Here is a 23865-nt window from a genome sequence, read left to right on the forward strand (position 1 = left end):
CTTAGGGAATAAAAATAATGTGAATACTATGAGGTTCTTATGTATTTAAAAAACAGACAAACAGGGTTACTTTCCTTAGGCATTAGTAGATAAGTAGAGGAAGTCTGGAGAATAAATCTAATTTATTCTTATTTTAGCAGAGCACTTGATAGTCTAATTTTACTTAAAAATTAATTTAAGTTGTTTTGGATATTTGCAGTGTTTATTTGATTAAGAGCTGAATGAAGTACAGTACCATACAAAGCACAGATACAGAATTATATTGGTAATTTTAGACAATGAATTTAGAAAATAAAATTTATAAGTACTGCATGTGCTATTTGTATATGTATGTTTAAGGAAAGATTTGAATGTTATTAGTTCTTTACTCAAAAGAACAATTATTCTTTACTTTTACTGACTAGTTTGTTATCTAAAAAGGGAAAATTTTGGATTAAAGCATTACTATTTAAAGGTTCAATAATATCGTTTTCTTTTTTAGATATTTGAATGAAGCAAAGATTTATTTTACATTGTGCTTTACATTATTTACATTTCATTTAAGTTGATGTCTAGGTGAAGATTATTTTTTAAATAACGTGTAGAAAAGTCTGAGATGTATGGTGATTCTGTGTGTTATTTTTCAGAAAGAATTCTTTGTAGAACTTGGCTTAACTACAGGACAGCTGGGTATAGATGACTCTACACAAGTGCCTCCTGGTTGGTATTTCTGCCATATGGCATATGATAAGTGAAAATGAGAGTTAGGTTAAGGTTTATCTTGTCACTTCCAAATTAATCTAGTAACTGTTTGATATCTGTCAACTAACATGCTTTTTGCCTGTCCTTGGTTACTATTAATTATTGTATAGAATCTTGTATATTTATTAGCCTTCAATTAGATATTGTCTTTTTATTTGAGGGTCTTTAAAACAATTTTGAAAACTCCTAAGACATACATAAGTCATTTTGTTGATAAAATTTTTCATTGGCAGCACTCATGGTTCCCTTTATTTGCCGTCACTATCTTTATTATTTTTCATATCACCAAGTTAAATGAACACTGACATTCTATCTTGTATAAACAAACATAGGTTTTAAACTTGGTGTGTTTTCATCTAGAACATTTCCCCAACATCTCTTTTCTTGTGCCTAAATGCAATATTTTCATAAAAGACTGGATTAATATTTAATCATAATAAAAAGGAAGTAAAAATTGACTTAAAATGTGGAAGGTCTATATTGTTGTACTAATTATAATAGACAGAAGTCATGGGACTGCTCTTGTCTTTTCCTCTGCCACTGGCTAGTTGTGTGACTTGGAAAAGTCACTTTGTATTTCGGGACTTGTTTCTTCCACTGTAAGATAAGGAAGTTGGCCACTTATTATTGTTGCTAATAATAATAATAATAATAATAAACAGTTATTGAGCATATACTATGTGTTATATGTGTTTTATATATAAAACAACTCTAGATGTAGCTATGTATTATTATCATTTTAAAACCTTTGTTACTGTATAATGAATATAGGAAAGTACATGTGTCCTAAGAGAATGGCTCAATAAATTTTTATAATTGGACACTCTTATTAAATTACCACCCAGATCAATAAGATGAAGTCCTTTCCTACCCCCTTTCAATCTTGATCCCCTGTGTCAAAGATAACCACTGTTTTTACTATTCAAATCTCATCTCTTGCCTCCTCATTCTGTCCTTCCCCCTTCTGCCACCTCTATCCCCACTTCCACATACACACATGTTCTCTGTCTCTAATCATATTTGAAAAACTGCTGCAAATTTTTCAAGTGTCTAGATTGACAACTCTGCCGCCTCTAAATCTTCTACATCATCATCATCATCATCATCACCATCCTTGTGTGTTTATAGGATTTCAGCATATCTTCAAGTTCCTTTTTGGTAAGGGTTTCTCTATGCTCTTCTGTGTGGTCCTCAACATTTTGTCATCAGTTAGTTATGTCAGAGAAGTCTCCCCTACCAAACCTTCCTTGAAACATTCAAAATATTCTTGATTTCCACATCAATATTGGGGAAGTCCCCAAGTCACTGATTGCTTCATTCCAGAATGGCCTCCAGCATGCATCAGGCTTTAGGGCATCTACAGCCTCTGCAGTGGGCAAACTTGCATCTGCAATTGTGAAGCTCTTTCATAAATCACTACTGAGGTGGCTGCTGCTGCTGCTGCTACTGCAGGCAGGGTTAGCATCAAGGGCAGCGGGGAACCTTTTGCAAGTGAGGTGGATGTAAGTCACCTGGATGCACTGCAGCAGCGGTGACAGAGAGTTAGGAAACAGGAGCAGCCTTCCACATTCTCGTTGGTGAAGCAGAGAGATTGGGGTTGACCAGGAGCATTCTCAGCTAAGAGGAGGACCTTGAAATGGCAGCCCCTTCTCTTCATCCCTTTACTATCAGGAGTGAAGCACTGCTGGAACCTCTCCAAGAACAAAATGGCCTTCACCCAAACCTTCTCGTATTGCCAGAACATGGGCCGGCAATTTTTGTTTTTGTTCTTGTGGGCCTGGGGATTGCTTGCTCAGTAGATGAAGCCTGGCTTGATCACATGACCTGCTGCATTACCACACAGCACCAGAATAAGGTGATTTTTCCAGGTCCTGAACCCTGGGGCTTGCTTTACATTCTTATGGAAAGAGGTGTTATTGGGCATCTCCTTCCAGAACATGCCCACTTCATTACAATTGAAGATCTGCTCTGGAAGATAGCCTATCTCTTCTGTAAGTTTTTTGAGCTCTTCTGGGAATGCTGAAGCTGTCTCTGCATCAGCCAATGTTGATTCTCCCATGATCTCTAAGTTCTTGTGGTTGCAGCACCTCACAAAGCTAGCCAGCCATCCCTTGTGAGCTTCAGACTCCAGTCTCCTCAGCCCCTCATAGTGGTGCTCACAGAGGCTAAGTGCTTTTTCACACCTCATCTTGCTGTCAACAGGAATATGCTTCTGTGACATGTCTTCCAGCCACACACTTAATACCTTTGTAAGCATTTTACCATGAATCAGAGACTATTTTTGCAATTGTAGGGGCAGCACTAATACTTCCACAAATTTCAGCTTCTTTCTGCTTTATTGTGCAAATGTTTGGTTCATTTTTACTGACCTTATAGCTTTCCTTGGCAAGCAGCATGAATCCATGACATGGTGGGAGACTACAGCAGGGTATGCCAACATCAGTTCATTCACATGAATTCAAGTTTTGCTTTTTAGAACTTAGCACACAGCAAATTCAAGATTTGTTTTTTAGAATTTTCTAGAATTTTTAAAAAATATTTCAGTCTGAGGTTGGTTGAATCCACAGATGTGGAACCCGCAGATCTGGAGGGCTGACTATATTACAATAGTGCTGCTGTGAGGATTCTTGTGTAAGTCTCCTGGTGCATATAGGCAGACATTAAGATTCATATGTGAGAGTAATGCTGCTAACTGGTGTAGGGTGTGCATACATTCAGTGTTTGTAGATGTTGCCAAATGGTTTTCCAAGGTGGTTGGACTGATTTACAGTCCTGCCACCTTTGTATGAGAAGCTTATTTGCTCCATTTCCTTTGCATTTAGCCATTGTGGTGGTTGTGTATTTCATAATGGTTTTATTTCATTTCTCTGATAACTAACATGGTTGAGCATTTTCTCATATGTTTATTGGTCCTTTGGATTACCTCTTTTGTAAAGAACCTGTTCACATCTTCTGCATATTTGTATAGGATAGTTGTCTTTTTTTTTTTTTTTTTTTTTTTGCATTTTTTTTTTTAATTTTATTTTATTTTTAAACTTTACATAACTGTATTAGATTTGCCAAATATCAAAATGAATCCGCCACAGGTATACATGTGTCTTTTTTAAGTTGACTTACTGGGAGTGCTTTTTGTGTTCTAAGTACAAGACCTTCTCTGGATAGATACATATTGCAAATATATTCTCCCACTCTGTGACTCACTTTTCACTCTCAGTGATGTCTTTGATGAACAGAAGTTTCTTGGGTTGAATATGACCAAGTTTAGGAGGTTTTTTGTTCTATTATGATTGGTACTTTATTGGTACTTTAAAAACAAATTTCAGCTTCTTTCTGCTTTATTTTGCAAATGTTTGGTTCATTTAGCTGTAGAGCTATTCCGCTTTGAAAATAATTAGAAGTATCAATTCTAGAAAAATCTAGAAAAATATACATAATATTATTCTAAATGTGACTGATTATATTTGTGTCTAAAAATGTTATTTTATCATTTTTAGAGCTTTTTGAAAATGAGCATGTACGTATTGGGCAAAAAGGTAAGCTTTTTAAAAATTTTAATTGGAAGATAATTGCTTTACAATGTGTTGGTTTCTGCTGTACAATAACATGAATCAGCTATTTAGTACACATGTATCTCCTCCCTCTTGAGGAAAAGATAAGCTTTTGATTAAACTTATTTTAATTTCTGAAAATGAGACAATTTTAAGTAAATGTCTGCATCATATGCCGTCATCTGAAATTTAATCCCTGAAAAGCTAAAGACCTAAAAAGGAATCATAATTAACAATGTAGACAAAACAATAGGAATCTTTATAAAGAGGGGAAATGCATCATTTTGGCTTTATCAATAAACAGCAGATAAAGAAGTATACAGATGATTCACTAAAAAGGAAAAGATAAACACAGCCACACATTTCTCAAGGATATTAGCTTAATCCATTCAACAGTAGAATTTCATTTTAAAATCAGAGTCAGGTTCTCTCTTTGATGTGCCCACACCCTCCTCATTAACGTTAATGGGAATATGCTTCTGCATCAGAAAGTGGTGACTGCCGCGCTTCCTGGTGACTTCACAGTGCTAGGGCTTAATAATCGAGCAGCTGTCAGCATTCTGGAGAATACATTTTTCCCATCTTTTGAAGATTCTTTTCCTTGTTTATATAAATCCAGTTTAGTCTTTGAAATATGAAGTGCAGATAAGTCTTTGTGTCAGAATGAACCTTCTGACAGTTACATTATCATGGTCTAAACTCCCTAGTTCAATTTTTAGAATCTCGAGGACTGTATTTATATGATTTGATATTTTCATTAAACACAATTGCAAGTTAAAGGATACGTTTCATCTTTTTATTTCAAAGGGTCCCTTTGTTTCTTTTGGTCTTCTCATTTTCACTTAGTGTAAGGTTTTTTCCTTTTTCTTTTAAGAATATAAGAAAACAGTACTGTTAGACAAGTATTAGCAGATGTCTAGTGTTTCTTCTTTTGTTTTTACTTTTTTATATTTTGGTTTTGTTTGTTTTGGAAGGGGGCTTAATTTCTAGATTTAATAGTTAATATTTCCATTAAAATAAAAATTAAAACAAAAGGATAATATATTAATTTTGTGAACTTGACCACTGCTGAATAATTTGGAGCCTTAAAATGTTATTGGATTCTTTGTGTTTTCAGTTCTTAAAAAATTCCTCTTTTCTGTTCATTGTCCTGGGGAAGGAAATGGCAACCCACTCTGGTACTCTTGCCTGGAAAATCCCATAGACAGAGAAGCCTGGTAGGCTACAGTCAGTGGGGTCACAAAGAGTCGGACACGACTGAGCAACTTCACTTCTTCACTTCTTCTGTTGATTTTGGCAGATAGTTAAAAGATCATCTAATAAAATGGATATCTACATTTGTAGAATTCTGAGTGGTAATACTTCAGATAGCATATTACTTCCAAATACTAGAACATTCATGACTTAGTAGAATATGCTTAAGAAATTTAAGGTTTCTGTAGATATGATTTGATGTAATCTTCAAATCCAAAATTTATTATATATATGCATCATTAGTTGCATATAGACCACATCAAAAATCAGAGAGTAAAAGAAGATTGCAAAATATGTTTTAATTATGTAAGATACAAAATTGAAATGTTAGCTTCCTAAAAAAAATTATAAAGATTTCAATGTATTTCTTACATTACACATTTTCTAATGAAATTCTAATATACTTTTAACAGTTCTAACAGAACAAGATAGTGCTGCTGCTCAACAGTATATCAGACAAGGAAGTCCCACAGCCCTGAGAGCTGAACTATGGGCTCTCATTTTGAATATCTCCAGTCACCCTGAGGTAAGAAGAAGGATGAGCCAAATTTGATATTTATTCTTCAAAGACCTGTGTTTCAAAACAGAAATATTTTTTCTTAGTCTTATATGTATCCCCTTTTTAAATTTTCAAATTCACTGTAGTTTAGAGTTCTAAGATAAGACTAACGCATACAATCACTATGTATTTAATATATATGTTTTTATTATTAATAATTAATTGGATAGTGTGAACCTATACATAAACAATAAGTGTAGGGTTGGCCAGAAAGTTCATTAAGGTTTTTCTGTAAAGATCTTGTAGAAAAATCCAATGACTTTTTGGCCAATTCCATAAAATTTTAATAAGTGGAGTCCACCAGTTTAGGTCAGTGAAGATGTGTGGTAGAATTGGGAATTAGAATAGGGTGAAATAAAGATAGACTACTCAGTATATGTAAATGAGTACTTTGTCCCTACAGTTACTTTGAAAATATGCACCATTTTTATAGCTCTAAAAATTGACATTTTATGTGGGAATGTTATTTTTCTAAGTATAAGAACATTTTATTTTAGGAAATAAAATGAAAATGAAGAGAAATCACCAACAGACAGGTAATAGATTCAATAAAGAAAAAATATGTAACACATTCTTTTTGAAATATTTTAGAGAATTTTTTTTTTTTGCTTAAGCCCATTGATCTACAAATCATTGATTTAAATATTTTAATAAATAGCAAACTAGTAGTTACAGCAAACTAATAGTTCACTAGACAGTGGTTAAAAACATGGGTTTTCTTTGAAATCACATGACCTAGTTTCAACTCCTAGCTCCCCCAACTTATTTGAAATAAGTTTCTGAGTGAGATAAATTTCTTCAAGCCTCAAGTTACCTATGCTTAAATATGGGTAATAATTTTTATATTATAGAGTGGTTGTGAGAATTAAATAAAATGTGAGTCTTTCATTAACCCAGTACCTGATGTAACAGGCCACCACTGATGGTAGCAGTAATAATTATATATTGCATATAACTGTAAATTAATCATAATTTATAATATGTAATAATTTATGCACACATATTATAATTATATGCATATCTAATTATACACATATATTAAATTACATATATTTATAATAGTAATAATTATTAATAAATTAATCATAGATTAATCATAGATTAATCATAATTTATAATAATGCTTTTTTTAAGAAAATAAAGCACTAACATAAGTATTATAAAAGCCATACCTCTGGCCTTTGCAAATTATGTGTATGCTTATGTGTGTGTATGTGGATGCATGAATATGTGTTTTAAATCTCCCTCTGTAAACAGCACTATCAAAAATCACTTGCTTCCTTTGTGAAAGAATAAGCTTTGTGCTTTATTTTAGAGCAATTTTAAACCAAATGATACTGCTGATCTTTTGAAGTGACACTTGAACAGTTGACAAAACAGTTTAGAGTGTACTTTGGGCCTTTTTTTAGTGCATCAGCTCTTGTAAAAGAGGTAGTAATTCTTGTTTTGATCTAACTGTGTAGATCAGAGTTAGATCACCTACCAACTTCATCGACCAGCACCTAAATTAACAAGTCCTGTCTCTGCAGAGAAACTACTTCCATTTCAAAAACAGATTTAGAACTTTTCCAGAAGTATCATTGTAGAATAAAAGTAGTAATCCCAAATAATAATTGTTATAATGTTCAATGGCTGTTTTTACACTTGCATTCTGGAGTTAATAATGATCTTAATTTTCTGTACTCAAAATGACAGATCTGTAAATAGAAATTAATATCAGAAAGACAATCTTGATTTTATTGAATAAAACACTTTCTATACCTTACTTTTATATTCACTGTAAAAGTGTGACTTGCACACACTATAGCAACTCAAAAATAAATGTTGTAGGTGGTACATTAGAGGAGGGAGAATACTTCTTCTTACAAAGAATTCTTTATCAGACTGTTTTGTTCAATTACTTTTCAGTCACTTAAAATAAGGTACACATACAAATGTATCATAGTTAAGGAGATACATAAACAGAATATTTCAAATTTCACACCCATAAACCTGTTTTAAAAATCTTACCTTCTTAGCAAGACTGGGTATTTAATGCTCTGAGTTCCTAGCAGTTAGTTTATTTAATACTTTTATTAGAACATTATTTAACTTTGATTTTTTTCCTCTTTTTAAGAAAATATGTGATAAGCTTAAAAGCATTGTCTTTATATATTTTCTATAGATTTCTGGATTAAATATCCATATTTAGCAAACATGCCTATTTAAATTTTTGCTTAATTTCAGTTTGCTAATTAAAAGAAGATAGAAAATTTTCCTTTACTTTGCTCTAAGTTCTTGCTATGCTATGCTAAGTCACTTCAGTTGTGTCTGACTCTGTGCGACCCCATAGACGGCAGCCCACCAGGCTTCCCCGTCCCTGGGATTCTCCAGGCAAGAACACTGGAGTGGGTTGCCATTTCCTTCTCCGATGCATGAAAGTGAAAAGTGAAAGTGAAGTCACTTAGTCGTGTCCGAACCTCAGCGACCCCATGGACTGCAGCCTTCCAGGCTCCTCCATCCATGGGATTTTCCAGGCAAGAGTACTGGAGTCGGGTGCCATTGCCTTCTCCGCTCTAAGTTCTTACTTACTAATAAAATAGTCAAGATGAGTATTAACATTTAATATTTCCTTTAGTGATTTCACAACAAGGTTCTCCACAGCCTGACCTAAAGATCTCCAGCACTGCCTGATCATTCTAGATCCTTCTGGTCATACTTATCTAGTCTTCCCAGTGTCTGTTTCTGTCGTTCACTCTCCTCAACCACTTCTTTTCACAATCTTAGCAAAAGATATCACTTTCTCTTAACCAGAGAAAACATAAGTCATCAGAAAGAACTTACCCAAATTCTTTCCATGAAACCTGTGAACTTTATTGTATCAGCACCTGTTCTTGCCTCCTCTACTTTTTTTTTTCTCCTCTATTTTTATATCTAAATCTTGTGACAGAAAATTCTATGCTGAATGCTCCTACTTTCTTAATCCCATAATCACTCGATCTACCTTATTCTGGTGTACATTCTACCAAATGACGATAACTGTCCTAGCTAAAGATGTCAAGAACAGTGGACGCATTTTAGTCTTTACATTTTACTGCATTTGATACTATTATCTACTCTGTCCTTGAAATATTCTTGGTCTTTAATTTAGTTCATCCTTTTTTTTAGTTATTTCCCTCTTTTTTTTTATTTTCCAAGTCTGCATTTGGGTTCCCGTACAAACCTCAAGTGCTTGTGTTTTTCAGAATTCAGTTTTGATCTTCTTTTCATTCTGCACATTTTCCTTAGATTGATTCACCAATCATTTCTTTCTGTAATGGCTTCAACTCTGTTTTCAATCAATCATTGTCTTAAGTCTAAAACTTTTATTTCCAGTTTCCTACAGAACTCTTAACACATGCTCCAAAAGTATATCAGACTCATGATGTCTAAAAGAAAAGGCATAATCTTCACCTCGGTGCACTTATGGTCATCCAAGAAATGTTGAATTGTCTCTCTACCATGCTGTTCTCTCCCTGAAAAAAAAAAGTCTCAGACTTTTCTCTTGTTGGATACTCTGCTCTTCCTTCATGTGCAGCTTATTCCATCACCTTTCCTGAGAAAGCTTCCTCACCTCTCCTCCACCTTGCCTTCTCCTGACTCCAGCACTGCTACTGTTAGGTACTTCCTTCTTTTCCCTCCTGCCATAACCAGGGCAGGAGCAAAGACTCAAGTCAAAGAAACATATACCATACTTCTTACTTTATTTGTCTGCCTCCCTTTCTAGATTGGGGCTTCCTTGGTGGCTCAGATGGTAAAGAATCTTCCTGCAATGTGGGAGACCCAAGTTCAGTCCTTCCGCAGAAAGATCCCCTGGAGAAGGAAATGGCAACCCACTCCAGTATTTTTGCTTGGAGACTTCCATGACCAGAGAAGCCTGGCAGGCTACAGTCCATGGCATCACAAAGGGTCAGACACGACTGAGCAACTAACAAGTTCACATTCTTTCTAGATTGAGCACCTGGGGACAGGAATTGTTTTCTTCTTCATCATCTTAATGTCAGTATCTTGTACAGTATCTAAAAATGATAGGCTCATCTAAATGCTTACTGAACAATTAAGTATAAAATTTTAGGACTCTTTGTGAGTTCTTTGATTTTTTAAGTATATATTTTCTTCTTCTCTTTAGTTAAATGGATAGTCTAAGTCTGAATAAAACACCAAATAGATACATATACTAAAATTATTCTCTGATGCTAAAAATTTGGGCTACTTTGCTTTTCAAAGATTGCTTTTATAATCATAATTTATTGCTCTTAAATGTCTATTTGCCAGAGCTTATACAAAGTACTCTTTAAATATTCTATTATTGGTGATTGTTTTATTTTATAAATTGTTTTCTTATAATGTCTTTGTCTGCTTTTAGGGTAATGGAATGAATTAAAAGCTATTCCCTCTGCTTCTGTCCTATGAAGGAGATTGTAGAAGACTGGCAGAATCTCTCCCTTAAATGTTTGGTAGAATTCACCAGTGAACCACTCTGGGCTTTGTACTGTCTGTTTTGGAAGGTTATTAATTATTAAATGAGTTACTTTAACAAATCTAGGCCTATACACAGTGTTTCTTGTGTGAATTTCAGCAAATTTTCAGCAAAATCTTATTCAAGTAATTGATCCATTTCATCTAGGTTATCAAATCTGTGGGCAGGGAAGTATTCCTAGTATTCCTCCATTATCCTTTTAATGTTCAAAGGATCTTTCACTTCTGATTTGGGTAATTTGTGTCCTTTCTCTTTTTTTCTTAATTAGCCTAGCTAGAGGCTCATCAGTGTTTCTTGATCTTTTCAATGAACCAACTTTTGGTTCCAATGATATTTCTCTATTGATTCCTGTTTTCAATTTTATTTATTTATGCTCTATTCTTATCATTTCTCTTCCTCTGCTTACTTTCAGTTTAATTTGCTCTTCTTTTCCTAATTTCCTAAAGTAGAAACTTAGTTTGTTTATTTTAGGTCTTTCTTGTTTTCTAATATATGCCTGCATTTAATTCTATAAATTCCATCTAAGCATTGCTTTTACTGCATCCCCCAAATTTTGATGTTACCTTTTCATTTAGTTCAAAATACTTTGAAATTTTTCTTGAAATTTCTTCTTTGACCCATATGTATGTTGTTTAATCTCCATGTATTTGGGTATTTTCCAGTTATCTTTCCGTTATTGGTTTCTAGTTTAACTCCACGGTGGGTCGGAGAGCAGACATTGTAGGATTTCTATTCTTTTAAATTTGTTAAAGCCATGTTTTATGACCCAGAATGTGGTCTGTCTTGGTGAATGTGCCATGTGAGCTTGAGAATCATGTGTGTTTTGCTGTTGTTGGATGAAGTAGCGTATAGGTGTCCATCATATCCAGTTTATTGGTGGTGGTGTTGAGTTCAACTTGGACCTTACTGATTTTCTGCCTACTGAATCTATTTCTGATAGAGAAATGTTGAAGTTTTATTTCAGTTGGAAATGCATGGTTTATTTTATAAATGATGCTGATAACCATCCTTCTGAAAGAAAACAATCAGACCTTTGGCTTACAAAATATTAAAATAAATTCCAGGTAGGTTATAAACATGTAAATTTAAAATATCAATTTTAGGAAAAATTAGGAAAATATTTACATAAATATGTGGTGTAGGAGAGCCTTGCCTAAGGCAAGCAAGAAAACCCAAATCCATAAAGAATTTTGAAAAATTTGTCAGTGTATACCATAAACAAAAACAAAACATATTAATATGAAGAAAAGGTATTTGTAACACAAATGACAAATGTTAATCCTCAGTATAAAGAATCTGACAGATTAATGAAATAAATGTAATCTAACAGAAAAATATGTAAACCATGGAAGTGAAAGTTCAAATGGCCAGTAAGCATATGAAAGAAAGTCAATTTTATTAGTATTTGAGAAAGTCTAAGTTAATACAACAGTAAGATAACCATTATTTTTACCCATGGAAAAGTGAAAATGGTGAAAGTCGCTCAGTAAAGGCATATGTGCATGAGGATATTTATTGTAGTATTTGTAGCAACAAACAACTAGAAACAACCTGAGTAGCCATCTATAGGGGAATGGTTAAATAAATCATGACATATCTGTAGTACAGTTTTAAAACTATTAAAGTTTATGTGTTGATAGTTATTTAAAAGACAGAGAGAGATGACCGTGATACATCACTAGAAACTGAAAAATAAGTATAGTATGATTCCATTTTATGTTAACAAACAACAGCTAAAATCCTTAAGTATGATTATATATTTATATAAGCATGGAGAAAAGTATGGAAGGATATAAGTTACAAATAATGTTATTAATACAAATATAAATAACATTAGTTTCTTCAGTGTGGTGGGAGGGAAGAAAAAAAGAGTATTAATTTTCTTTATCCAGCTCTAGATTGTTTCACTTATTTTAATGGTCATATATCAGTTTGTAATTTTAAACTTTTTATTTTTAAAAAGCAACATAACTCTAAACAGCTTTTCTGCTACGTTCACTAGGAAACATTAAAGTATAATATTATGCCCTTTGCCAGCTGTCAGGATTGGTGTTTGAGTTGGGTGCTGTTCCTACCTTTAAAAGTGTTCTTTTATTCTAGCTAAAGGGGTAGATTTAATAAATATAATAGAAGGTAAATAAAATAGTAAAATAATTTTTCTTTAGGTAAGAAATCAAAACATCATGAATGAGAACAAAATAAGGCTTTTTAATTAAAATTAAAATTTTAATTAAAATGACTAAAAATAGCCAGCAAGTTCCCAGATTTTCTTTATGTGATGAGCATTTGACTCAAACTAGAGAACTGTGTATCAAGCATTTTTTAAAACAAAGAAATTGTATTTCAGGAAACATAGGTTTGAACACCACCCTGCCATGGCTGCTGCATACCTCAGATATTCTTCTCTGTCCCAGGTGATCCTGTCCCCCAACTTGTTTGAGGGACTGTCTTCAGAAAGAATCACACAGTACTGAGGGAGCCAAGCAGTATTTGGATAGGGGTGGAAACCAGGGCTAGAGTCCCCGAGAGATGGATGGAGGGATTCGGAGAAACGCAGGGATCAGCTTGTAGTAGTCAGATGATATTTCCATCTCTCTTTAACACAGCTACTACCCACTTACTCTTGACCTTTCTCAATCTTTATTATGAACACCTGACCAACTATTAGCCTGTCCCTTAAATGGATTACATCTTACCTCCTTCCTCCCACTTTCTCTTCTGTCTTTTCTTCTTTTTCCTTCCCCCCTTTTCTCTCTTTCCTGTCCTTCCTCTCTTATTCTTATTTCTTATTCTCTATTAAATGGCTTCCCTTGTGGCTCAGCTGGTAAAGAATCTGCCTGCAATGCGGGAGACCTGGGTTCGATCCCTGGGTTGGGAAGATCCCCTGGAGAAGGTAAAGGCTACCCACTCCAGTATTCTGGCCTGGAGAGTTCCATGGACTGCATAGTCCATGGGGTCGCAAAGAGTGGGACATGACTGAGCAGCTTTCACTTTCACTTAACTTTCAGCCTAATCTTATCACTGTTTAGAGTTAATTCAATTTTCTAATGTTTTTTTTTAACTGATTTTTTTTTTACTAAAATTTTACTAATTTCTTTACAATTAAAAAAATTTTATTTTATATTGCAGTATTGTTGATTAACAATGTTGTGTTAGTTTCAGATGTACAATAAAGTAATTCAGTTATGCATCATATAATGTATCTATTCTTTTTCAAATTCTTTTCCCACTTAGATTATTACAGAATATTGAGCAGAGTTCCTGGTGCTCTAGCTGATTTTTATTTAATTTTTAAAAGCCTTGACTCAGATTTAAAGTGCACTACTGATTCTATTGGCCAATGTCATTAAAAGTCCTGAACCCTTATCATTGTCCATTAGCCAGATGATATGAGAATGTTTGACATTATCTCTTAAAAACTTACATACTTTTCCAACCTATGTTTAAATCATGTACAAGTTAGCTATATAGCATTCTGTATAGTTACAACCATTTTATTTTGAACTAAAAATGAATAATTAAAGAAATTTTTTTCAAAAAAAATCCTGATTTTTTTTTCATATGCTATATGATAGCTTTTATTATCAGGGATGATTTAGTATGCTTAAATTTTTTTATTTTATAATAATTTAGATATTAGAAAGGCAGTATAGAGTAGTCAGTCTGGGTTTTTATATAGGTTCTGGGGGTTTCCTGGAATCAAATCTTAATACCTTTGTGGCCTTGAACAGAAAGTTACTTCTTTCTCTGGGCCTCAATTTCTCGAATGTAAATGGGAATAATAATCATTGAACAGGTTTATTTTGTTGATATGAGATTAAATAGATTAACATGCATATTGGGTAAAACAGTTCCTAATAATTAATAAATACTACATTTGCTATTAAAGTTAAATTACAGTTAAATCAATTTAGCAAACATTGATTAAATACCTACCAGGTACCAGATTTTATCTTAAGGGATGGGATTAAGTCTCTTTATTGATCATCAGCTATTAGCCAGGCCTGGAGACTCTAGGAATGAATAAAATAAAGCCCTTATTCTCTTAGTGTATATAATACTATTACTGATCATTATTTTTTAAAGTTTGAGGCTGACTTTATAAATGATTGACTTTTAATGTTTTTGTTTTTCTTTTAAATCTAGGATATTTTATATTATGAGCAGCTTAAGACAAATGTGATACAACATGACCTTTTGGTGGACAGTCTAATTTATAAAGTAAGTGAAGCTGTAAGTTTTTCCATTTCGTTAACATTAAGCAATTATCAAGAGTCTTCATGTAGGTACTGCACTATCTATGATACATATTAACCTTGAAAAATAATTTTAAGTGATCATTATACTTAGGACGATAAGGTTGACCTTCAAAATCTGCAGTTTCTATTCAGTGTTATCTTTCACTTTGCAACTGTCTTCACAATCCTTTCTTGACCCTCCCATTTATTGATTAAGTGAATGATATTTCTTGTCCTTATAAATTCCAATTTTCCACTCAAACTATACAGAAAATCTACTAAAAGAAAAAAAATGAGATTATGGATTTCTTCATCTTATTTATCTCACAATTCTTTAGGGCCTGCTTGTTTATTTTATTATATTGAAGTCACAGCTTATTTTTAATTTCTTTTGATTTCTAGACATAAAGTTAAACACATCTCAAGTTTTATTTCCAGGCATCTGTTATTGAGAGTTGAGATGTAGATGCTAAAAGCATGGTATAGGGTTTGACTGATTCTGGATTCATAATTGGGTTGTTTAAAAGACTTGGATTTTAGATTTAGAACTTGTAAAATAGAGGAGAAAGGGCATATTATTCCAGACCTCAGAAACAGGGGAAAGAAAAACCAAAGATTTGTCTGGGTAGAACATAACAGAAGTTAATAATAACAGTGACTGCTAGCGTTTAATGATTGCTTACTGTGTGTCATACAATGCTCCAGACTCTTTACATAGATTGGCTGATCCTGACAGCTACCCCAGGGGAGTATTTGGGCTAAAAATGATAATTCTTTTTTTTTTTTCCTAAAAAAAAAGTTGCATTCTACAAGATCATGCATTAAAAATAATAGAGCTTATAGGAAAAATAGGGTTGGGGTAGCTTTTGCAACTTTATAGCCAAAGTGCTAACAGAAACAATCATTGGGAGATGAACTGGACAGCTCAGGCAGGCTGCTCCCACAGGAATTATTAAAAATGTACAAAAATACAAAGTGTAAGTGCTAAAATAATTCAGTTGCACAGAGCCACTGGGGCTGCTGTTCAGGTGGGCACAAGAGGCAGTACGGCAGTTAAGAGATATGCAAGGCTGGGGGTGTGCCTCTCTGGAGACAGGGACCCCATGCAATCATTCATTTTCCATTCTCTTGAAATTTCCATTCTCTTGGAAACAGGCAAAGGGCTCATGCCTGCAGAAGGCTTTGCCCTTTCCTGCTGAAGGATATAATTCTACTTCTGCTGTTCTGACTTCTCTTTTTAAAGGAAAATTGCATTTGAACCAACACAATTCTCATGTTGTACTGACATCATTTCCTTACTCACCAGCCACATATTGATACATGTATTATAGCAAAGTAGGAAGTATTAAACAATACTATTACTTTACTGTCTTACAGATGAGGGAACTAAGGTAAACAAAGAGTAAAGAAATCCGTTTAAATTCATATATTAAGTAGTAAAGCCAAGATTTGAATCTAGGTAATCTGATTTCATAACCCATACCTTTAACCACTATGCTCTACAGGGAGGAGGATGAGGGGAATTAAGAGGATGCAGTCTTTTGATGAAAAGTCTTGACTCTTTTGAAAAACTCTTGAAGTTTTTACATAGATTTGGATCACAGGTACTGCTATTGTCTTTGAGGTCAAATGACTGTACATGGGGGATTATTTTAGCAACAGCCTAAGAGATCTTTTGGGCTTTAAGACTTTAATCTCCTCTCTGTTCAAATGAGAGAAGACTCACAAGAGAAGTTCAAAAAATCCAAGAGTGCTAGCATGAGAGTTCCCTTTGCTGCCAACATGAATTTCAGTTAGAATCAGTAAAGCAAATCTGTCATGAGAAAGAGGTAAACAGCTTGTGTCTGAACAGCTGAATGTAAGTTTTGGCAGAATCAGTCCTGACGGTCCACAGCATGAGTGTTTACTTATGTTAGTTAAACTCTGCTGATCTTACTGGAGCAACTCCAAATATTATTAAAGTCAGCCCTTAAGGGAATAAGCATTAAAAAAATAATCATTTGAAGTTTCATTACAACTCCCTTTGGCAAAGGTTCATTTTTAATTTAATAGAAAATAAAGTAGAATTATTTTAGCGGTTAAAGAAATGAAGGAAATAAGGCAATGCTTAAGCACAGAACATCATCAAACCCTCCCTAAGCTAAAATATCTAATGATTCTCTCTGGATTGTATTTTTTTCTCACAAACTTGTCTTGAATCCACACCATCTACAATTTTCTACTGCTTACTGTGATCTGACAGTTCATATCAGTGTTTCTCAACCTTTTCTTCATAAAAGAAAAAATTTTCTCTAAAATTTTGAACCCCAGGAATGAAGCCCCCTTAGAGGCAACATCATCCTCCTTGAGATTGTGTGATCTCTACTTCTGCCCGTGTTGTGACTTTGACTCCTTTCTTTTCTCTTAATCTGTGTCTTTAAGTTTTTCTAGGTTCGGCACATATTCACTATCTCCAGAGTCATCCACAAGTCGTTTTATCCTCCTCTAATTGCTGTTTTGATCAGTAGCCCAATTGAATTTTGCAGGTTGGGCAATATTTTCATAGATTTCTGTGATATTTCTTTGCATAGATTTCTGTAATATTTCTTTGGGGCGTATAACCAGTATTTCTCATTCTCCAATATTTCTACCATGTATGTTTTCTTGCTGGTGAGATTGAAGATAAACTTTGTCTTGTTTGCTAACAAGTGATGACTTGCAAATGAATAATTACAAAAACATCAAAGATTTTTGGTATTTTGATGGAATGGCATGAATGTGGGCTTGAACAATGGAGGACCAGATTGAACAGTAATTTGAGGCCAGATTTTTACGGCTGCTTTTGGACGTTGTGATTGCAAATGCTTTTCTAATTTTAAGATACCTAAATATTAGATTCAAAGGAGATAAAATTGAAATAAATAATAAGAAATTACTAATGGAACCCAAAAAAGTATAAACAATTTGAAGTCAAGTAATGTGTCACATATATCAGTCAAGTAACTTTATAAACTTATTTCTGATAAACCCAGTGATAAAATCTAATTGAGAAGTTTATAATCATATGTGAAGTAATAAAATCATTTTAGTAGTATTTCTGTATGTTACATTTATGTCAGTACTATAAACATACTCATTTAAGTTCTTTTCAGTGCTCTCTACTTTTAATTATAGGATGTGAAATTGACAGCAAGCAATGATGATTATTATTTTGTATTTGAAGATTATTTATATCAGGTAAGTTGAAAAATTAAAATATATATAATATTCTTGTTTTAAATTCTCTAACCAGGCTACTTTAGAAAATATCTCTGTTGTTAACTGAATCCTCCAAAAATCCACACCATATTTCTTTTTTATCAAATTAAATTTTCCAAATTTGGGATCAGGTTGACTTTTGTTCTTACAAGGGACTAGGTGGGAGGATAAGAGCTTCATCTCTGTTCCAACCAGGAGAGGTATAGGCACAGATTCATAAATTGAGTGTCTACTTCATATTTCAGCTGTCCCAAGATGTTTAGAGAAAGCATTTTTACATGATACTTTTCTATTGAAGGTCTTGAGTAAATAGATGCTTTGAAATCAGCTTGAAGAGTTTTGATTACTCTTTAATCACATCATATGGTGATACTGTGGATGTTTGGATTTTAGGTCTTTCTCATATCTGATAAAAGAGAAACAAAATAGAAACATCACAATTAGGAAATATGTGATTTATGTAGAATTGCTTAAATGATATTCTTTTTTTAAAGATCACACACACATAGATAGATATATGATTTTGAGTGAATGTCAATATGTATCATGGAAAAAAGTCTAGATTCCACATGGCAGTTTCTGCTTGACTAAATGTAAATCAGTCCCAGATGTAGAATTAGCAGGTCTCTGATGGTAATAGTGGTTGTAGTTGTGTATCTGTTTAAGAAAAGAGTTAAATAAGAATCTCTGTAGAAGGTTTACTACTGCTGCTGCTGCTGCTAAGTCGCTTCAGTCATGTCTGACTCTGTGCGACCTAATCGTATATTCCAAGAACTAAAGTCCAAAAGATTTTATAAAATTTATTTATAAAATTAAAATTTGAGATAACCTTGGAAAGAATTTTAAGGAAATTTCCATGATTTCAAATATGCCATTAATTTTTAAAATTTTAAAAAGGTTAAGACTTAAAATCCCATTCTTTAACATATTTTTATTAATTAAAATTTGGACAATATAAAAACCTTAAAGTTTATTTACGTATATAGCAAATATGTAGCCTGATACCTATTTTTTGGTACTCAGTCAAATTTTGAATGTACAATAAAGTTAAAGCTTCATTTATATAGTAATTTTTGTTTCTGAACTGAAATACTGAGTAGAAATGATCGCTTTTGGTATTGTAGCATAAAGAGGTCCACAGAACCATCCCTATTAGAAAAATCAAAACCAGTGAAAATTATTTAAAAAGTTAAAAACAAAAACAAAAACATTTAAAGTATCTGGAAACTGTCTTAAGATTAGACGTCAAGTCAGCAAATAAAAACATTTACTCAGGAAAAGTGACTAAGTCTCAAATCAGTCTGTAGCACTTGAGCCATGATGCACTCTGTCCTTCCTCATAGCCCCAGATCATCATGATGGAGGCTTCAGTTCAACTGAGTGTGGCTAGGAAGATGGGGTTCCTTTTTTCGAATAATTTCTAGTCAAAGACTACAGTATCTCTATAGAAGGCTCTGTGCTGTGCTTAGTCGCTCAGTCCTGTCTGATTCTCTGCAACCCCATGGACTATACTGGCTTCTCTGTCCATGGGGATTCTCCAGGCAAGAATACTGGAGTGCGTTGCCATGCCCTCCTTCAGGGGAGCTTCCCAACCCAGAGTTCAAACCCAGGTCTGCTGCGTTGCGGGTGGATTCTTTATCATCTGAGCCACCAGGGAAGCCCATAAAAGGTTCAGGTAACCAGTATTTCTCATTCTCCTCAGCTCTGTGTTATAGATGCAAAATTTCAGAAGTCAGGGGCTTCCTGCCTCCACTCAGAGGGTAGCCCTCTGCCAAGAGCAGGTTTGAGTAGCCTCTGTGACTTGTTTTCTGTAGTGTACCAACTTGCCTTCCTACCAGCAGTGCACTAGGGTTCGTTTTTCTCTGTACCCTCACCAACACTTGTCTTTTTTTTTTTTATGGTAGCCATTTTAACAGGTGTGAGGTGATAACATTCTGGTTTTGATTTGCATTCCCCTGATGATTAGTAATGTCGCATACCTTTTCATGTACCTGTTGGCCATTTGTATGTCTTTTTTGGAAAACTTCTATTAATTTCCTTTGCCCACGTTTTAATTGGGTTGTTTGTTTTTTGCTATTGAATTGTAGAATTCTTAAAAATTTTGGATATTAGCCTCATATCAGACATAAAATTTGCCAGTATTTTCTCCCTTCCTGTAGGTTGCGTTTTCATTTTGGTTTTAGTTTCTTTTGCTTTATAATGGTTTTTAGTTTGATATAGTTTCACTTATTTATTTTTGCTTTTTAGCTTGTGTTTTACTATCATAAAAGGAAATTACCATGAAGGCCTAAGTCAAGGAGCTTTTTTTCTATGATTTCTTCAAGGAATTTTATGTCTAGAAATTTAGGTCTTATGTTTAAAGTCTTAAGTCCATTTCAAGTTCATTTTTGTGAGTGGTATAAGGTACAAGTCTAATTTCATTTTTCTGCATGTGGTTATCCGGTTTTCCCAACCCTATTTATTGAAGATACTATCTTTTCTCCACTGAGTATTCTTGGCTCCCTTGTTAAATATTAGTTAACTGTGTATGTGTGGTTTATTTCTGGGCTCTCAATTCTGTTCCATTGGTTCCTATGTCTACTTTTATGCAAGTGCTTTACTGCTTTGATTACTATAACTTTGTAGCATAGCTTGAAATCAGGAAGTATGATGCTTTGTTATTCTTTCTTGAGATTGCTTTGTCTACCCAGTTTCTTTTGTGGCTCTATAGAAATTTTAGGATCGTTTTCCTATTTCTGTGAAAAATGCCCATTGCAATTTTAGTAGGAATTGCATTGAATCTGTAGATGGCTTTGGGTAGTATGGCATTTTAACAGTGCAACTTCTGATCCATGAACATAAGATATTGTTCCATTTGTGTCTTCTTCTGCTTCTTTCATCAAAGTCTTGTAGTTTTAAGTGTACAGATCTTTTACCTCCTTGGTTAACTTTATTCCTTCATATTTTATTGGTCTTTTTTATGCTATAGTGAATGAAATTATTTCTTTTTCAGCTTTTTTGTTCTTAGTGTATAGAAACAACTGTTTTCTGTATATTGATTTTGTATCCTGCAGTTTTACTGAATTCATTGATTAATTCTAGCAGATTTTGGTTGGCGCCTTTAGGATTTTCTATATATAAGAGCATATCATCTGTAAGTAGAGAATATTTCTTTCTTTCCTACTTGAAAGTGAAAGTTGCTCAGTCATGTGCAACTCTTTGCAAGCCCATGGACCATACAGTCCTTGGAATTCTCCAGGCCAGAATACTGCAGTGGGTAGCCGTTCCCTTCTCCAGGGGATCTTCCCAACCCAGGGATCGAACCCAGGTCTCCACATTGCAAGCAGATTCTTTACCAGCTGAGCCACCAGGGACACCCATCCCTACTTGGATGCCTTTTTTTTCTTTTTCTTGCCTGATTGCTCAAAGTGGTCTTGTAAAAACACCAATCAGATCGTGTTACTTGTGAGATTAAATCCCAAACACCAAAATCCTTCCCAAGGCCTGATGACCCTGGGTGTGCTGGTTCACGTCTGTAGCCTCACGGTTCGCCTCTGCACTACCACTGTGGCGCTACGCGTTCCAGCCACTCTGGTCTTTTACTCCTCATGTTCATTGTGCTTTTTTTCTACCTCAGGGTCATCAGACCTGCAGTTCCTTTGATGTAAAAGACTGTTGTCCTCCCCTCTTCCTCTACTAAATTCCTATTTTTCCTTCAGCTTTCAACTAGAATATCACTTATTCACAAATACCTTTCCTGACCTACTCTGCTTCTCAGCAGGACATATACATAGGGTCATGGCCTTGTGTTTTGTGTGATTACACATTTATTGTCATTGTAGAGGGCTGTAGCTTTTCTTCAGTTAAGAGTTTAGTTCTAGATGTGAAGGATCTTTTTATCAACTGACTTCTAAATGAAACAAATTAGTTAATGTTGCACAATATTAAAAATATGAAACAAAGGAAAGTTTTTGGTCCTCCCTATGATAGCTATTTGAACATGAATACATAAATTATAATATCAGCCAAAGGCCAATAGTCATATAGTTTGTAGTGTGTTGACTATTCTACTTCAGTGTGTGGGTAGAGAAAGTGGAAATGTCACAATTTCTGCCCCTTTGGTGGCTGGAGAGAAGAGGATTGTCAATTTAAATTCACAGCTACAAAGGCTTTTTGGTGGTGGTGAAAGGGACTTGCCAGACAAAAAAACCTACCTCATTTGATGAACAGGGTCTTTAAGGATAACATTTTAAATTAGAGTTGTTACAGTTTCTCCACATAGTGCCAGAATTACCCTTGAAGACATATTCATCTTTGTGTACCACATAAACTTGGGAAACTTGTAAGTGACAGAGTCTGACAAACATAATTATTGATAAACAATGGATGCATTCTCTGAGAAAAAGCAGAATGGTCATCAGTAAATATTTATTGACCCTTATATATAATGATACCACCTTTGATGGGCTTACATTGTAGTTAAAGAGGCAAAAATGTTTTGAAATTGTTTTAAAGTATGTGTGTAAAGCATTAGGTATTAAATTAATCAATATCACAGACAGTAAGTACTATAGGAGTATACTTTAACCTTTATTTTCCATTTTTATCAATATTTTAGTCCAAATTATATTATTTTTAGATTTCCTATAATTTTTTCAGTCATAGATCTCATATCCTCTGCTATTCTCTGTACTTTGTAAAGGTTTAATGTGGATCTTTGTCCTTACAGCATAAATATATGGATAATTGTAACACCTAAGTTCTGTCTTTGGGAATTTTGCAGAACAAAATTTTCCTCATATGGATAGTTACCAAGAAAACACTTTTCATGATCATACTTGTTTATAGTTAATTTTATAATTAGTTTGACTTGTCATAGAGAAGTTCATTTTAAGTAATAAAAGTATATGTAATTTTTTGCATTGAAAACAATATTATCAGAAATTGAGTTGTGATTTTTTTCTGAAAAAAATTTGTATCCCTATACATGTATGCACATGCCCTCAAATGTGTATGTATGTATGAGATAAGAAAGAAGAAAGCCTTTTCTTATCGCTAATTATTGGCTTTCCTTTGGCACAGCTGCCTAGCAATATAACTACTCAATAGGAAAATTGTTGATGTTAATGGAATGAACTTAATTTTCTAGCATGCTCTGTGTCATAACCCATGGTTTGGATTTTGTGACTAGACTACAAAATTTGACAGCATGTGGCATTGCTGTGTCCATATATAGATGAGAAAGTCTCCAGTAGTTCCTCCTGAAGGAAGATCTGGGCCTGTGTTACACGGATACACAGGTACTCTTCTGTCTTCTGAGTGACTCATGTTAGTTACCTGAATTTTTTTCAGCAACAACATTGAACATTATAGAAATAACATTTTGAGTAATAAGTCAATTTTTTAGTATTCCAAAGTTTAGCATTTATTTTGCGTGAAATTCTTAAAAATACTTAGTTGTGCTGAAAATTTAAAATTATGTCAGAGTTTTAAAATGCATTCAAACAGAAAACAACCCTTTATTCCATGTAAGTAAATTGGGTCGTTTGACAATTTAGTTTCAGAGTTGAGTACTTAATGATATCATGACAACCTATAAAAGTTAACTTATTGTCCAAAGTATATAAAGGACTTATAGGGGAGAACTTTTAAATAGTAAAGAGAAGACATAGGAATTACTCTTTCTGTTTTCTGACAAATTCTCTATCATGTGCTTGGCTTATCTAGCATATGCTTAGTAGAAATACTGACATATTAGAATATGCCATTTTGTTGTTGTTGCTGTTTAGTCGCTGTCATGTCTAGCTCTTT

General features: G+C 33.8%; 1 protein-coding gene across 1 annotated transcript in view; it reads left to right on the forward strand.

Annotated features, from left to right (window-relative positions):
* The window catches only part of TBC1D19 (TBC1 domain family member 19), a 149059-nt gene that overhangs the window by 71668 nt on the left and 53526 nt on the right, over positions 1-23865 (forward strand). Inside the window, exons 9-13 of the mRNA XM_055588202.1 lie at positions 627-699; positions 4236-4274; positions 5957-6069; positions 14747-14821; positions 17992-18054. Of these exons, the coding sequence (XP_055444177.1) occupies positions 627-699; positions 4236-4274; positions 5957-6069; positions 14747-14821; positions 17992-18054 (363 nt within the window). The remainder of the gene's footprint in view (positions 1-626; positions 700-4235; positions 4275-5956; positions 6070-14746; positions 14822-17991; positions 18055-23865) is intronic.

Source organism: Bubalus kerabau, chromosome 7, assembly GCF_029407905.1.
Source record: "Bubalus kerabau isolate K-KA32 ecotype Philippines breed swamp buffalo chromosome 7, PCC_UOA_SB_1v2, whole genome shotgun sequence".
In the NCBI taxonomy this organism is placed as follows: Eukaryota; Metazoa; Chordata; class Mammalia; order Artiodactyla; family Bovidae; genus Bubalus; species Bubalus kerabau.